At 49.3% G+C, this 16,310-nt stretch overlaps 1 protein-coding gene across 1 annotated transcript in view; it reads right to left on the reverse strand.

Moving 5' to 3' along the window:
• Window positions 1-16,310, reverse strand: part of cac (calcium voltage-gated channel subunit cacophony) — a 618,385-nt gene that overhangs the window by 16,255 nt on the left and 585,820 nt on the right. The window contains exons 37-44 of the mRNA XM_070530231.1: window positions 15,261-15,411; window positions 13,854-13,981; window positions 12,783-12,879; window positions 12,163-12,268; window positions 11,618-11,722; window positions 10,864-10,973; window positions 9,753-9,788; window positions 4,888-5,039 (exon numbers count right to left, since the gene is read on the reverse strand). Of these exons, the coding sequence (XP_070386332.1) occupies window positions 4,888-5,039; window positions 9,753-9,788; window positions 10,864-10,973; window positions 11,618-11,722; window positions 12,163-12,268; window positions 12,783-12,879; window positions 13,854-13,981; window positions 15,261-15,411 (885 nt within the window). The remainder of the gene's footprint in view (window positions 1-4,887; window positions 5,040-9,752; window positions 9,789-10,863; window positions 10,974-11,617; window positions 11,723-12,162; window positions 12,269-12,782; window positions 12,880-13,853; window positions 13,982-15,260; window positions 15,412-16,310) is intronic.

Below are 16,310 nucleotides of genomic sequence, written 5' to 3' on the forward strand. Positions count from 1 at the left end.
AGAGCACATAACACAGCGAACACATCGTCAGTTACAGTCCGTCACTCTTGCGCAGTACGCGATATCACTGTCACAGCCGCTTGTCCAAGCCCGTATCCTTCATAAACCGAAGTAGTCCCTTCGTCGCCTTCAGCTGCGATGTCTTCTGTCGGCGATGTGTGAAAATGGTTGCAACTGACAATGGTCTATTGTCCAGGTGCGCTAGAACAGATGCCATGGACTGTCTCTGAACATTATATTCAGGACAGTCGCACAGAATGTGTTCCAGCGTCTCCTCGCAAAGACAGGCATTGCAGAGAGCGTTATCGGCCATTCCAATGCGAAACGAGTAGGATTTCGTGAAGGCCACCCCTAGCCATAAGCGATAAAGCAGGGTGGCCTCACTTCGGCGGAGTCCAGTTGGCATACAGAGACGCATCAATGAGGGCAGGTCGTGTTGATGATTGCTGCGGTTGGTCGGGCTGCTTGGTGTGCACCATAGAGAGAGCGTGATCTCCCGTGCAAGCACTTGAAGTCTGCTGGCTGCGTCGGACCGCGAATGTGGTATGGCCTCTTCCTGTGTGTCTTCAAGAGCTGTCCGAGCGGCTTTATCAGCGTCTTCATTTCCTATGACGCCGCAGTGACTTGGCAGCCACTGAAACGTCACGTGATGCCCTTTCTCATGTGATGTATGAAGCAGGTATCGAATATCGAGCACGAGCTGTTCGAATGGCCCGCGACGCAGAGCTGATAGCACAGATTGGAGGGCTGCCTTTGAGTCACTGAAAATTGACCATTGTCGAGGTGGTTCCCGATTGACGAAACTAAGAGCAGCGCGAAGAGCAGCTAGTTCCGCAGATGTAGATGTCGTTGGGTGGTCAGTCCTAAAGCTGATGGTAATACCTCTTGCTGGGACGACCACAGCACCGGACGAACACTGGATGTTTGTGGAACCATCTGTATAAATATGTGCACTATCCGCGTACCTCTCGTGCAGAAGAAGCAGAGACAGTTGTTTGAGCACAGGCGACGACAGCTCAGTCTACGCGTACAGGCAACCGCATGAACCACTTTTAATGCGGCCAGTTCCAAAATGTGCTTGGTATAGGGTCGGCGTAGATATCTTTTCTTATGCTGGAGATTCGTACGTGGTTGCTTACGACGCCTTTTCAAATTTCCCTGAGGTTGAGAAACTTGACGACACAACTGCAGCAACTACGATCGCAGCCCTTAGCGCCATGTTCGCCAGGTACGGCGTACCTGTAGAAGTTTGCACGGATAACGGACCCCAGTTTTCAAGCCATGAATTTGCCAGATTTGCCAAAACATACGATTTCAAGCATGTAACCTCCAGCCCCCGTTATCCGCAGTCGAACGGCTTGGCTGAGAAAGGTGTGCAAATCGTAAAGCGCATCCTGAAAAAGACTCGAGAGGCGAGGGAGGACTTCTGGCTGGGTTTACTAGCCTATCGCTCAACACCACTGGAAGATGGGCATTCTCCGGGTGAGCTTCTGCAAAGAAGGCGACTTCGTTCTAACCTTCCTGACTTCGGTAGGGTGTCCCGGATCCCTGTGAGGAAGCACCACCAAGCCAAGGACGGGAGGCCTTTGCCAATACTGCGCAGAGGCACGAAGGTGAGGCTTCAGGATGCGACTGCGTGGTCCCCAAAAGCGAAAGTCGTTGGTGAAAATGCTCCACGTTCCTATTTGGTACGCACGCAAGATCGACGTGTTCTGCGGCGCAACCGCCGACATCTACTTAGGACGGGTGAACTGTATAGCAGTGAAAGTGATGACGACTGCGAGGAGGTTCCACCATGCGAAAGTTCTGGTGCGCCGGCGCCTGCAGCACCAGCTGAACCAACAGCGCAAGCCACCGAGACGTCATCTCTACAAACAGCCGTAGGATCAATGCTACCAGCAAGTGACGGCGATCCTTCGCCTGGCATCCAACCGACGCATGCTACTAGAAGGTCGACTCGTGTCGTCCGGCCTCCCCAGAAGCTTCATTATGATGAACATTTTAAGCAAGTGTCATAAGTTTTGGCAAATGTGTATATGTATCTCAATCTGTTTTGTTTGTTGCCCGAGGGAGGATGTATCGGACGTGTGTACTGATTATATCAGCGCGGATGCGCATCTGTGATGCGCAGTTGTACAGCGCGCTGCATTCATGCCTTTATAAGCCACGCTCTCAATAAACCTTCGTTCTTTCCTGCACTGACCATGCTGCTGTAAGCGTCGTCTCCCTTGGCACGTTACAGCTCAGGTCGTCGCATCAACCGACCGTTTGCTGCAATGTCTAGTCACTGGCTCGAGAACCACGATCGAGTAAGCGACAGCAATAGGTGGGACAATTTTCGAAAACTCTGAAAGTTCCATTCCACCTCTCCGACATCGATAAAACTTGGTTCTTGGACCGTGCCTCAGAAACTTCGAGAATAATGAAGTTCCTCAGAATATCATCAGCAGTTACCCGCGCACCATAATATAGATGAATTGGAGGACCTCATACATATTGTCTAAATAAAGTGTGGCGAAAGAGGCATAGTGTGATGTCAGAACGCAGCGACGTCGATACTAATAATAAAGTGCTTCAGTGAACATGAAACTGATAAGGTGGAGTTTTGCCGCCACAGAACAATGTCGTTGTTCCGGGTTGCATAACTCATGCTTGAGCTGCTGGAAGTATTTTCGGAGAGGTGTCAGCTCAAAAAGATTTCTATCCTTGTGGGGGCGTTGGCCATAATTCTACTCGCGTGCGTAGTTAAAATCAAGCGCCAACAGGCCGAATCTGAAGACCGTATGTGGCACTGCTGTGCGTATGCAGATTGATGACGCACGGAAGGTTGTAATTCCATACGCGGTGCTAAGAAAAAGAAAACATATTTTGCACCAGTGATCACCCTGACGAACAAAAAGACGAATGACAACCGTGAGGACAGGGATGAACGCGCTTTATCTATCAGTGGCGTTGACAGCAGTGACGAAACAAGAGATGCAGTTTACTGTTTTGAGCGTGACTCAATAAAAACTAAGTTTCATGCGCTGTTGTCGCCTATTCCGCACGTGACGTCGTGGTGCTCATGGACTCAAAGTCATTGCTACAACAATTAAACCGTCGCGTACCCCGAGAGAAGTTTACAAGGCAATCTCTGGCACTGATTAAAGTTCTAATGAGCAAGAGATTTAACGTAAAATTTCAAGGGATCCCATCGCACGTAGGAATTGAAGGAAATGAAAAAGCTGACCCTCTTGCACTCCTAGCCCTAACACGTGACCCAAAAGTAAGAGCGCCAAAGATTTTCAGAACCCTAACGATGCAATCCGCATTCACTTTAGGGCGATCCACCAGGCTCTACACCAAGCCTGTGTGACCCATGGACTTCGAAGAAGCATGGACCATGGACTCTCGAAGAAGCAACGCTGCTGTGCCACATCACAACCAACTCAGCGTACCAGGATTGGTTATTCAAGACTGGGCGATGTGCTTCCCAGCTCTGTGCCTTCTGTGGTGATATCAGCGACATCGAACATTTCATTTGGCTATGCTGCCTGCAGTTCGACACAGAAAGAAAAGCGATGGTCGACAGCTTGCCGAAGAATGGTCTTTTGTACAGGACCTTTGAAGACGTCGTTTTCCCCGGAGGGCCCACGGCAAACAGGAAGAGAGTGCAACGACTGCTGATTGTCTTCATGCGAGACACCGGGCTCTTCGACACCTGGTGACACACAGAGTGGCACTCACAGGAGGTTCAGGCGGAACAATTGCCGGCTATGTATGCCAGGCTAACCCGCCTGCTGCACCACCACCACCACCCACCACCTCCTTAAGTAACAACAGTTGTGCGATGACTATAACATAACTGTAAGTGAATATGACTTGAACACGAGTCGTGACCCTATAGCATAGTGCACACACACACTGCACGAATCTTTCGATTGGCGTAGAAAATTGGCATCAAAGTCAGGTTCAAGACAAATGACACGAATTCGTCTTCGGACAAAGGGAAGACGGCATCGTTATATTTAGACGCACTCGCTCTTCGTGAGCATAGCAGGAAAAACAGCACACCTAAGCATCTGGACTTGTGCAGCACAAAGGATGTTTCGGTTCCGCTCGAAAAGAGGGCTTTGCGGACTGCTTTGAGGAAAAGGAAGGTCGTGATACACGCAGCTTCACTGCTGAAAGTAGTTTCTAAAGAAAGTCACGGCTGGAGTAGATGGTCATCTCCTTTCATGCATTTGCCCGCAACTTGACCGCAATTAGGCCAGCCGGCAAGGAACAGGTCGCCCAACAAGGAAAAGAGAGGAAAGCAGCACATACAATGGATCTGCAGCCTCTTCTTCAAGTGATGCTCATAGGCTACCACAGGCCACAAAGACTTATGCGAAGGTTCGCCACATATGCGGCGATGTCTTCACGGGGACAATTTCTGTGGCGGCGAGTCAGAACGTGAATTGCGTCGAGATTGCAAGCAGATCGTCACTCCTGAACTCCTAGCTTGAGTCTGCCCGCTACAGCGCAAAAATAAAAAACTAATATAAAATAAAGACAAGGAGGATGTGGGTAGCATCGTGGAAGATAACAGGCCTTAGTAATGGGGAGATTGAACCGCTGGCAACACAAATATAAGTCGCGGAGCTACTAGCTGCGGACTTTATTCACCAACCTCGTCTTCAAGAAAAGCGGACTGGCGGGGAGAATTCACGGCAATGCTCAGCTAACCAACTCACAACTCCGACCTCTTCGATGCAGCCGATCTCTACCGCCTCTAACACGGCGGGAATCGATGGCTCTTTTAAATCCAATCAAATCCAATCACATAACACTGGCTCAAGTTCGCCTTGGCCGTCCTGTTTCGCACTCGCCACGCCCGGCGCGCAGTAGGCGGAAGCAATGACTCACCTGAGGCTCGATCGGTGCAGCGACCCGTGCCTGGAAGGCGGCTGTAGGTGTCCGTCGTCCAGGTGTACCTCGTCCTGGTTCAGGCTGCCGTGGCTGGCTCGGGTGTTGGAGTTGCGCACGGCGCCCATCAAGCGCTGGAGCAGGGACGGTCGCTGCGGCCGCGCACGCGTCGGCAGAGGAGGACCCGGCGAGGAAATACGCACGCGCTGTATAGAGCTGCTGCCGCTGGCCGCGGCCGTCGCCGCAAGCGCCGCCACGCTGCCTTCCCCTTCAGTGCGACACTGCGCCTACTGGGCGGCGTGCATGGGCACCTTCGTATACTGTGCGGGACGCGAAAGTGCCGATACGTGCCACCTGCTGATGCTGCACTGGCTTTCGCCATGTGCCACTTGAAATGCCATCTGTACACGCCAACCGGCGAGCGAATCGTTGTTAAACATGCGCGTGACGCTTACTTCATCGTGTCATGTTTTCGTGAAACCTTCGTTTTATAAATCTGTAGCCCGCGTTGTCCGTTCACATGAAACGCGTGCGACTGTCGATTCAAAAAAGTCTAGATACGTTGTTCCAAAAGTGGCAGTGCTCTGTGTACGCAGTAAATGTCGAGGGCTGTCAGTTAGGATGTCAAGGGGAAGGCAGATCAGTGGTTCAGCTTGCATGTCCCACAAACAAAAAAATATTTGGAGGAACACATCAAAGAGACACAAACACAAACAAACGAACAAAACAGGTGCTCCGATGCAGCAAAGCCGTGGCAAAGAAGACCACTATTGACTTTTGAGCCATGTAGCGAATTGTAACACGTTTCATGTGGACTTGGTTTGCGTTGCCGTTGGCGAATGCTAGTTGCCAAGGTATCTGTTTGCGCTGACTAGAATTTCTGCTAGACAGCCGCTACTGATATGTGGAACGGCAAAATATGCTTACTTCCGTTATTTGCTGGCGCAAAGTATCAACGTTAATGTGCCATAATTCAGGAAAGAGCTGTAGCACTGCTTGAAGTTTCACGAGAAATCGTTGCGAATGTCATCAGCAAGATATGCCTGAAATCAGCGAGTGATTTTATTGCTCCCTCACCTTTTATTATTAGCACTATGACTAAGTAAGCGCAGCGGTGAAAGGTAGGCAGTGGTACTCGCCGTGTAATTGCGGGTGTCACAGTATCCAATAGAAAATTAACTTACATGCGTACTTAGTCTGCTTTTTGCAATCGCTATACTTAGGTCTTGGTCGCTGCTGGGAGTGGTAAAGTGTAAAGCGTGGGTAAACCTACGCGATAAAACTGTTTATTTATTCTAGCAGCTGTTTGTACGCGTATGCGCGACTAATCTTGCGCACCTCGCTTCATTTTTTCACAGACGCGTATCTCGACGACAAATGCAGGTACCACGCGAATTTTAGTTCTGCATCACTCCTTAGACTTATCAGTCATATTTTAAAGGTTTTAAATAGTAGTGCTTTCTTTTAGCACATTTTGCAATCTTAGTAGGCCACAGCTTTACGCGAACGACGCAGTAAGTAATCTCTTTTATTTATCTGCACCAAGAACGGCGATAGCTTTGAAGTCAGCTATTGCGCCGTTTATTTTTCTTTTTTTCCCATACAGTGTCTCGTTTAAACCGTCGTCAGGGCTCTGCTGCGCGTAGAGGGTAACGTGGCTGAAGAACAAGCTCATTTCTCACACTAACTTTTTGACACATTCTTTAAACGCTTTTTGAAAATTGGTTGTGGCTTATTTGTTATCAATGAGTGAGTTATCCCTGATGCGTGGTCTTCGCAAATGCTAATTATTATGGCCAACGCGAACACAAGATGCATTAAGCGGAGACGAAAGTCGCCGCTACAGCACGTGATGACTTTGGTGTTTCTTTAAACACTAATACAGTGTGGCACTAAGTACATCAATAGTACAGATAATGTTTCTGCAGAGTTTCCGACTGAGATCTCAATGCTGAATATTTCACAGCTCCTTTAACGTATGAGCTACGTTGCAGTAGATTCTTTCGAAGTGCCTATTAAATAGGCAGCGCTGTGCAGACTACCAATGGCGAACATGTCCTCGCGACTGATAATGTGCACCCAAGGCCTGCAGTGCAGAGATCTAAGGCGAGGATCGGTAGGATTCACAGCGCTGGCGTTGGTCATTGCGTGCAACGGAGCATGAGGGCTGCTTCGCACAAGGCGAGCTCGCGACGGACGGAGAGCTTTAATGACGGCAAAGCATCTGCGGTCGAATTAAGGACTCCGTACAGTGCCGCCGCTTAAGAACTTGCGTTTAGTTTCGCGACGTGTGAAGCAGCCCTCGCACAAGACAAAGTTCATATAGGGTGTTTAAGATAACTCAGTGACAACAGAGAACATAGCGTGAGATTGAAAGCAAGATAAAGACCAGAAAGAAAGCCCCACCGCATACTGATCGATAATTGATAAAGGAGAACGTACGTAAAATATGCGCATAACCTTTGGCGTTCCTGGTTGTCGACGACCGCCTCGTAATCGGGTCTGACGAGAGGCATGCTCGCGCGCTGCCTGGCCTTTGGGGCCGGCTTCGAACGGCCGCGATCCGATCGCGGGTGGCGCGCGCGGTCGTCAGTCGAACGCCGTGCGCGCGGTGGGGCTGCGCGCCCGCAGCCGCGCGCCCAGCGGGAGAGGAAAAGGTGGATTTCTCCTGCGGGAGAGGGCTACGCAGGGCTGTCCGCAAGGCACTAGGAGATGCAGGCATGCCTGACTACGGGCCATGCACCGCTGCACGAGCAGCCCTAGGGTAATGAGAAAAGACGCTAGAGCTACGGGAGAAGGGGGCATGCCCTAGGTTCCATCCGCTCACCGACGCCCCCGAGGCCAGACACACTCGCCCGGCTCGGGAGCGGGCCTTCTCTGCCCGGCGGCGAGCACGCCGCGTGGCCACGAGTGCACTCTTCTACGGGCACGCCCCCCGCAAGGAGCGCGCCCTCACTAACGGGCCGAGCAACGGCGCAGAGCAGCGGCGGCCGCCACGCGGAAACGGGCGTAAGGCGCTGCTGACGGCGCGCGGCGGCCACCGCTGCACCTGCGGCTATGGCTACCGTCTCTCACACCTCTCTATCTACACCTGTCGTCCGAAGGCAAGGTGCGCCCAATGTTGCTCGTGGTCACTCATACCCCCAACAATGGAGTCTTTGTCAGAAATTTTCTTTACGCTGTGTTCCCGCTTCGTTATGTGCGTATCAAGGACACCTGCCTCACGCTAATTTAGGCGCTCCGCTAACTGCTACTCAACAACGCCCTCCGACCACCAGCACAAGACACTTTCGGGCCCAATCAGCGCACACCCACATACAAGCCAAACAACAATTAACAGAAATGCAACACCGAATGATGACGGCGCACTGTTGAGCCTTGCGGCAGCTCGGGGCGGCGTGTTCGAAAATGCACTCACGAGAATGGATGGGCTCCACAGGGCGCGCGGCGAGGAGCAAAGTTTACTCTGGCGTGTGAATATGCGTTCATCGGTTACAACGAGGTAAAATACCACAAGAATCACAGAAATGGGTTACAGCCTTAGCTGCGGAACGTAATGAGCATGTCGTGTGTGGCTGATTGAGTATCGCCGGCCGTGACGTCTCACGCCGATGGCGTTATTCAAAAGTGGCTACGTACACACACGTTAAGTGATTCAAATTTCGTATGCACTTTACCAGTGTCGTTCTATAAGTTCGATCATAGCATATATAATATTGGTATGACCAAAAGTGCCGCGTGTAATCCTTGCAGCTGAAACTATGGAGTACGTCGTCACTCGTTGCCCTTCTTTCCGAGCTAGCCTAAGCCTGTTCGGCGACCAACTGTTCAAAGTGCAAACAGATTATGAGATTAACCCGAGCGTAGTTTAAAGAGCAGCTGCAAACATTGTTAAACTACACTGCCTACCTTGTCTCCCTTCTAACGACTAAATGACATACTATTATACCCAGCGGTATTTTTCTCAGTTGAAATTTGTACACGCTACCTGTATCTATTATGTAATGTCACCTGTTGCAAGTATAGGCGTATGAGAAATGGCTACATGTTGTCGGAAAGGAGTGGGTAGGCGGTGAGACTTAAGAAAGAAACTTATTGGCCACGAAATGGGCTTCGTCTGTCATTTATGCAGTGCTTCTTTCGGTTAACAGGAGGAGGCATAGTTGCCCTCACCATTTGAGGGGAAGAAGAGTTCATAAGTTGTACAGAGGCGTAGGAGCGAATGATTTGATTCATCCAGAGTAGCGATGGTCACCCTGTAATTAGAGTATACCGCCCAGGTAGTCTCATAAGAATTTTCGTGAGTGCAATCTCCAGCACGCCAGCAGTAGGCAGTCAAAGAGTGAATTTGGCTTTTCTCTCACTTTACGGACCTGTTTTGATGCAAAAGAACAGCTACATGTGCTCCAAGTTTCTCCACGTCTGCCTCCCTCTCATTTTTTTTTTGCCTGTCAGCACCGCCATATTGGACCACATCGAACAGCATGGGAGTTAACATTCATGCAATATATGTCTCGGCAACAGTAATGACACTACTTAACACACTTCCGGCGACCGTGCGGCAGGGCAGAGCGCGCGCAAGCTGCGTGGGTGGGACTCTGTCGTGCCGCACGGGCGCCGGACCAGCCTTGGCTGCGTTCCGACGGAGGCACTCCACTCGGGACAAGGCGTAACACAGCCAACAATGAAGGCTTCACTGCCCCCGGCGGCTGGGGCGAGCGGCTCGATGCACCGGCGGAGCTGCCGGCCGGTGACGTCGAGCTCTTTCGCCGTGCCCGAGCCGCCGGGGGCGGGTGACAGACACTATATAGACACTGGGGCATGTTTTTCTTAAGCGAGGAAAAGAGCAACAATATCTATACTACCGGAGAATCTGGCGGCGATGGCGGACTCGCCTTTTCCTGCAAACAAGAAACACAGAGAGCCCACATTGATCCACTACAGAGGCATTCGGGCAAAGACGCACAACGAGGCAACAAGAGCAGCAAACCAAGCACAAAGCGACGACTGTACACCACACCGATACGAGCAAGGCGCGCTAGGGCGCCTCGTGCACGTGCGCCTGCTCTCCTCTGCGGCACGCGCGGCGGCGCAGCCACGGGTGCGCCTCTCGGGCGGGGCGGGCACCCGGTGCTGCGCCGCCGCCGTGCCACGCGCCGGGCCGGAGGTCTCTCGCCATTCTACCTATGCGCGCGCCGAGCGCACTCTGCGGCACTGGAGCCGCGCGTCAGAGGATGCACGAGACGCAGCTATGGGGCGCTCTCTCATCTAGACAGGGTCAGTGAAGGCAGGGTCAAGGGTCGTTTTTGCCTCACTCTCGGCGTCCTGATAGCGGCAGGCTTCGTGCCTGGTGTGCGCTGCCGGAGAACCAGACACAGAGGTACGCACCAAGTCGCGCACGTTACCTGATTCTTCGCTTCACTGGCTTGGAGTGAGGCGCTGTAACCGTCTTTTTTCCTTTTTTATAACTTTGCAAGTGCGAAATGCAGATGACGTTTTTCGCACGCTTTCACCTTGACGCCACGAAGAAAGGTAAGTGCAACTGAGTAACTGTACTCGTCGAAATATGCACCCATTTAGGCAGATTTTATCATACTGTCGAAATATACAGTGATTTGTAACGTTTGCGACAACGACAACTGTTAAGACTACAGTTAGTGTAAGGGCACAGAGCGGGACAGGCACAGGCGATTACATCTAGTTGATCTCAAGCATAAAAGGCCAAAGTCACTGAAATCCCGAAGTAGAACTTTAAGCGCGGACAAAAGAAAATTACGGTCGTTGCTCCTGCCAATTATTTGAAACAACAAATAATTCGCTTTTCGATCATAATTTATTTTCGTACACATCTGCACAAGCAACAAAAGGAAAACATACAAAAATATTTTCCATATTCGCGGTTTGCTCTTTTGACGCGCAAAAATGTCTTCGTTATACGGAATTATTTTGCACTAAAGCTGCAGTCACTATTCTTACCGTTAGACTCCCTGCTCCGGGAGCCTGTCCGAATCTTGTGGTTCTCCAGTTTTCGAGAATAAGGAGACCACCATAGATTTTTCCGACAGTTAGCTTGCCTGCTCCCAATTCTAGAGAGGTGGAAAAAGAAAGAAATGATTAAAGAGGAGAAAAAAAAAGAACAGGGACCGTATTAGCAAATCCTTCGTACGCAAGAGCAATTCGTAAGAACACGCAGTGACCAACCGCCAACAGCGAAGATATTTTTAACAAATGCGACAGGCCAATGGCGAACACTTCTTATGAGAGAAATTTATTTTGGGGAACCAGTAATGGAAAACAAACTCTGAGCGGCAGCTAATCTGCGTCGTCGAACATAATAAATTTTAGCTGGCAAACATTTCTCTAGGTGTGATATACGTATGGATCCACATCGAATATATTCGGCGTGCACTCACGTTGCTCTACATCGCGAAACATAATATGACTTTCTTATGTTTACATGAATGGTCGATTTTTCGCACCCGTAAGGACGAGGGCTGGTGTGAGGTCTAGCGAACGAGGCGAGCAGAACAAAACAAGGACAAGAGCGAACAACTTGAATGGAAAACATTTCGGCACGCAGTCGCGGAACTATAGCACTTCATCGCCGCGGACGCTGGCTACGCCAAAGAGTATTGTTACTGCGGTTTTGCTGGGGCGTGAAGCTTGCGTTTGTTCACTATACAGTGGCACACAAACACGCGGACACCACGTGCGAGGTGGCGGTACTTACCGGAATCAGGCGGCATGAATTTGTCCGTGACTTTGCGCGCGTGCAGCGGCCACAACTTGCGGATGGTATCCTTGAGCTCTTTGTCTGCCTGGTCCATTTCCTCTGCTGCAAGGGTGGGCATGCAGTGTGCACTCGTGAGCGAGACTCGTGCGCGAATCACAGCAGGAAAAAGCCGCACCGCCGTAAATAGCGGACAACCATCTTTCAAGCGTGCACTGAACAGTGGCGCGGCTCTCGTTTTTGCGACGCTCGCGCATGGCGAGTCAAGGTTCCCAACACAACTTTTCACTTCGTCTCTGCTGCGGGTGAATAATTTAGCTCCTCTGATGATACGAAGCAAATTTAGCAATCGCTACCTTTACTCATTTTGAGCTCGAAGCTCCACTTGGAAAATTTAAGACAATGAGAACTAGCAGCACGAACTCGTCCGCATAGCACCTCGCGCTGGGACTTCCTGCGTGAATGAGGTCCCACATGCGCAGCTTTCTTTTGCCCCTTCTTTTTGTGCATCGCTCACACTGAGGCATCTGAGCGATCGGCCTTACCTGGTCTCATTTTGATGCTCAGATTTTCTCGAATGAGTGCAAACAATGTAGTGCTGAAGTTCACTTTTCCTTCTTCAGTCACAGGCATGTTCATACGAATCAATTTCTGAAAGAAAGATGAGAACTTGGTCAGATAAGGAAGAGCAAGAATGATGTCGAGTTCTGTTTCTATAGGTCCTCCTTGATCCTTTCAGCAATCGTGGGCACAAATCAAGAGAGAGAGATACAAGCGAAGAAAATATAGCGAGGTTAAGCAGACTATACCCTCCGTTTGGAACACAAATAAAGTTCGCACAGGCTTAGTGTCCCGCGACGCTCTTTCATGGCAGCAAGGCAGCGCGAAAGCCAAACCGCGCCCATGAGAAACAACGCAGGCAAACATTTCTCTGTGTTCATTTCTAGCACTGCTTTGGTACTAGGAAACCACCGCGACTATATTAAACATTGCTTCCCTTTCGCAGTGAAGTTTTCCTTGTTTTTGCCTTCCAACACTCTGTGGTGGGACGAAGTTCCATCAGCTAACACAGCTTTGTCCTGGACCCAGGCTGGCGCACGCGTTTTCGGGCGTGTTTCGTCGCACGCGAGCTCCAAACGTAAAAGAGCACGAGCTGTGCACTCACCTTGTAGGCCAGTCGGTAAGGGCACTTGTTCCCGAAACCCAGGGGAGGGTCCATGTTACGCAACATGTCATACATTTCCGTATAGTGAATATAGCCCCTGTAAAACAAAAAACGTAGCAGATTTGTACAGCATTGCAGAAGCAAAACCCAAATTCCAGCCACACAGAGTAGTCTGAGGCAGAGCGGTCATGGCACCCGGTGCGCTCTTTGCCACAGCCTCAAAGCAATTTACCGCCAAAGAGACGCGTTTACGGTTCCGGTAGCAGCTCCCAGATATCGTGCACGAGCCGCCCACAGCTGTTGCGTCAGCAACGCGATCTTAGAACGTGTGACCGCTTACCATTAACGCTCTCAAATGAAGACTCCTGTACTAAAATAAATTTTCAATTATCATAAGCATAGAGGGTCTCCCATATATGTGCGCGAGGTCTCCAATTGAAACGGTGAGCCCGTTTCCTTAGAACAGCAATTTTAAAATTTAATTTACTGCTCGAACAAGCGTTATAAAGGCTGCGCCGGGCGCATTGAAAATTTCGCATCCCCAATGCAGCCTCATATTTGATATTTCTCCAGCATGTTCCTCCTAACGCACGCTATTTCCACAACGATTAAGTTTGATACACAGACCGGTTAGAATACGAAACCCAGTTGTCACAAATTTGATATTATATAGTGAACCTACAACCTTAAACTTTCTCGAGCATGTCACTATATTTTCATCTCAAGAAACTGTATATTTCTGAAACAAACACACTGTTGACAACTTCCTAGAGATCAAAGTGTATTTAACACAACTTTAACAACATGCCACAACGTCCCTAATCATGCAGAACACCTTAACTTTGCCCACACATGGCCCTTGAAATGCCCAACGTATCCTCTAAATTGAACTGCACTAACTACAATGATTCTCTCAATGAATTTTAGTCTACACATTCCATTTCGTCTACACGTTCTCCAATGCATCTAACGGTGACATAACTATAACGCTATAAAAGAAAGATGGCGCCAGTGACCGGCGCCGTCCGGCTACAACAGCTACTAGATCTTGCTGGGGAAGCGGTAACTCACGTGGCGTTCGGGTCATACTCGGCCCAGACCCGTATAAACTCGTCTAAATGGTGGGCCCCGAGAATGGATGAGTCGCGCGTCAGGTAGTCGAAATTGTCCATAATGACGGCGACGAACAGGTTGAGCATCTGAAAATGAGAGTACGCGTCGTTTACCATATGAATTGCTAACAGCCGCACACTACGTCGATCCCACGACGTCGAAGAAGTATGCCATAAAAGGGTGACGAATGTAACGAGCAGAGCGTCGTTAAAATTCACACTGATCGTAGGTTACCTAGCATATGGCCTCCACAATGCTTAAACACTATACAAGCTTCTACGTACTTCATTTATCCAGAGAAGCTGTAAAAGACAAACACTGACGATTTTCGGAAGGTGGTGGGCCCAGCGTGGCCTGTGCAAGGCACTGTAACTGAAAAACTCCGTTTGCAAGAGAATAGATATTTAAAGCGCACTCGTCGACTACACGTCTCCAAAACTGCATTTACAGTACCGAGAAATCGCCCACCAAGACAACGACAATAAATAAAAAGGAGGGAATGTGTGAGGTGGTCACTTTTTGCACTGGAGTGCCGAAATGCAGGCGGTGGGAGGATCGGCAGTATTCAACATGGCGACATTAGAGCACGTGATAAGCATTTTTCGTCAATATGCAAAAAATAACAGATTGTTGCTGTTGGAAGCATCTTAAGCCGTTACGTAAAGATGTTTAAATGCCACCCGCGACTCGCACACATTCGTATTCCATGCTAAAGAGGATATATAATATGTTATTGTATGTCTTGGTTGACTGTGAGATAGTCCATAGGGTAATTTCGACACTTATCAACGTGATCACGCCATCTATGTGGTTGCTTACATTGTATTGGTACCTAAGCCTCATCTAACCTACTTGTTCCTTTTTGTTATCAGTGAGGCGCAACAAAAAACGAAAGTGTCAGTTTTTTACACATTATTCGTGCCAGATGGGTCTATAGTAGGCATATATACGATCTTGCGCCAGTTTTGGTCACGTGTGGCTGATGGTAATACGCTGTCATCGTCAGGTTAGTCTTGTACGTGAACTCGGTAAGTAGGAGTTCCGCATACGGAGCAGCTGGTACGAGTGGATGAAAGCCAGATGTTTGTATAGTTTGTTTGTAGTTTCGCAAGTGAAGGTTGTGTTGAAAGGCGCTCGCGCAATCAACCCATCTACAATACTTTCCTCGCAATCTCAGCAGCGTTGTTATCGCTGAATAAAGTGATGCTGATTACGATCGACAGATGTCAATGATTTACAGGAAGTGCAGGCAGAACATGAAGCGTCGAAGCGAATAAAGTGCGCGTAAACATTGTCTTGAGGTTTCGCTTCTGTAAGCGAAGCAGAGGCGCTCACTTCCTCAAGACGACGCAGAGGGATACGTACCAAGAAAGAGCAGAAGAAGATGAAGCTGACAAAGTAGGCGTAGGCCATGTTGCTGCCGCACTCAGGTTTCTCCTTCTTGGAAAGAGGGTCGCAGGGGCGACCCTTTACGCAAGCCATCATGATAGCTTGCCACGCTTCACCAGTGGCGCATCTGGACAGGTACCGTAGACAAAGCAAATGTTAGGCCAGCGAAGCGGTGCTAAGTGTGCAGAATAAAAATTGGCGTCCGTAGATACGGCTCTTCAATATTTACTAGTCCGCAGTTCTCGTTGAATATTATACACTCACATAGTTAACGTTTCGTGCTTATGTGCAAAGTGCTGAATAAACGGATGCTACATTATTATTTAAACTATTTCGTACGCTTGAGCTAGTGGCTTTATTTAACGACTGACTATGGTCGATAGCGGGAAGTCGTGATGCAAGAAACGATAAACATTAAAGGAGACATTGTCTTTTTTATTCGGGCCGCTCTCTTGACACATGAAATAACTGTATTACGACATATTCCGCCAATTCAAAGCACACAAACGCTGTTAACCTATCGCATCAATCTGTCCTTCATAAAATGAGAGCAAGTTATCCACGAACTACTTTCCAAGTTGCCTCCAAATAAGAAAAATGACTCAGGCTTTCATAATTGCTGAATTACGTGCGAAAAGTGCTGAGTTATATTCACTTCCTCTGTACATACATTTCTCCTGCAGTTAGGGTTACTTCACCTCAAGCATGGTTACTGGTACACGTTTTATCATGCAGACGTTGCGGCAACGCAGCTAGGGAAAATACGCGTGCGGAATTTTTAAGTTGGATGCAGACAGAGCTGTAGCTCACTAATGCTCCGCGAATTTTATAGGAAAGGAGGAAGTGTAACGGTGGCGTTTGGATAATAATTACTTAAACTGCATTAGCCAACGGTATTCAAGTTGCTAGCGAGCTACGTCACGTCACCCAATTTCCTTTTTTGCCTCCACAATAATGTACAATGCCGAAATGTATTACACCGCTGCGTTGCTCGCAACACTGCGAAGCAATGAGCGCGCTTCGTGA

Source organism: Dermacentor albipictus, chromosome 1, assembly GCF_038994185.2.
Source record: "Dermacentor albipictus isolate Rhodes 1998 colony chromosome 1, USDA_Dalb.pri_finalv2, whole genome shotgun sequence".
NCBI classification, from domain to species: Eukaryota; Metazoa; Arthropoda; class Arachnida; order Ixodida; family Ixodidae; genus Dermacentor; species Dermacentor albipictus.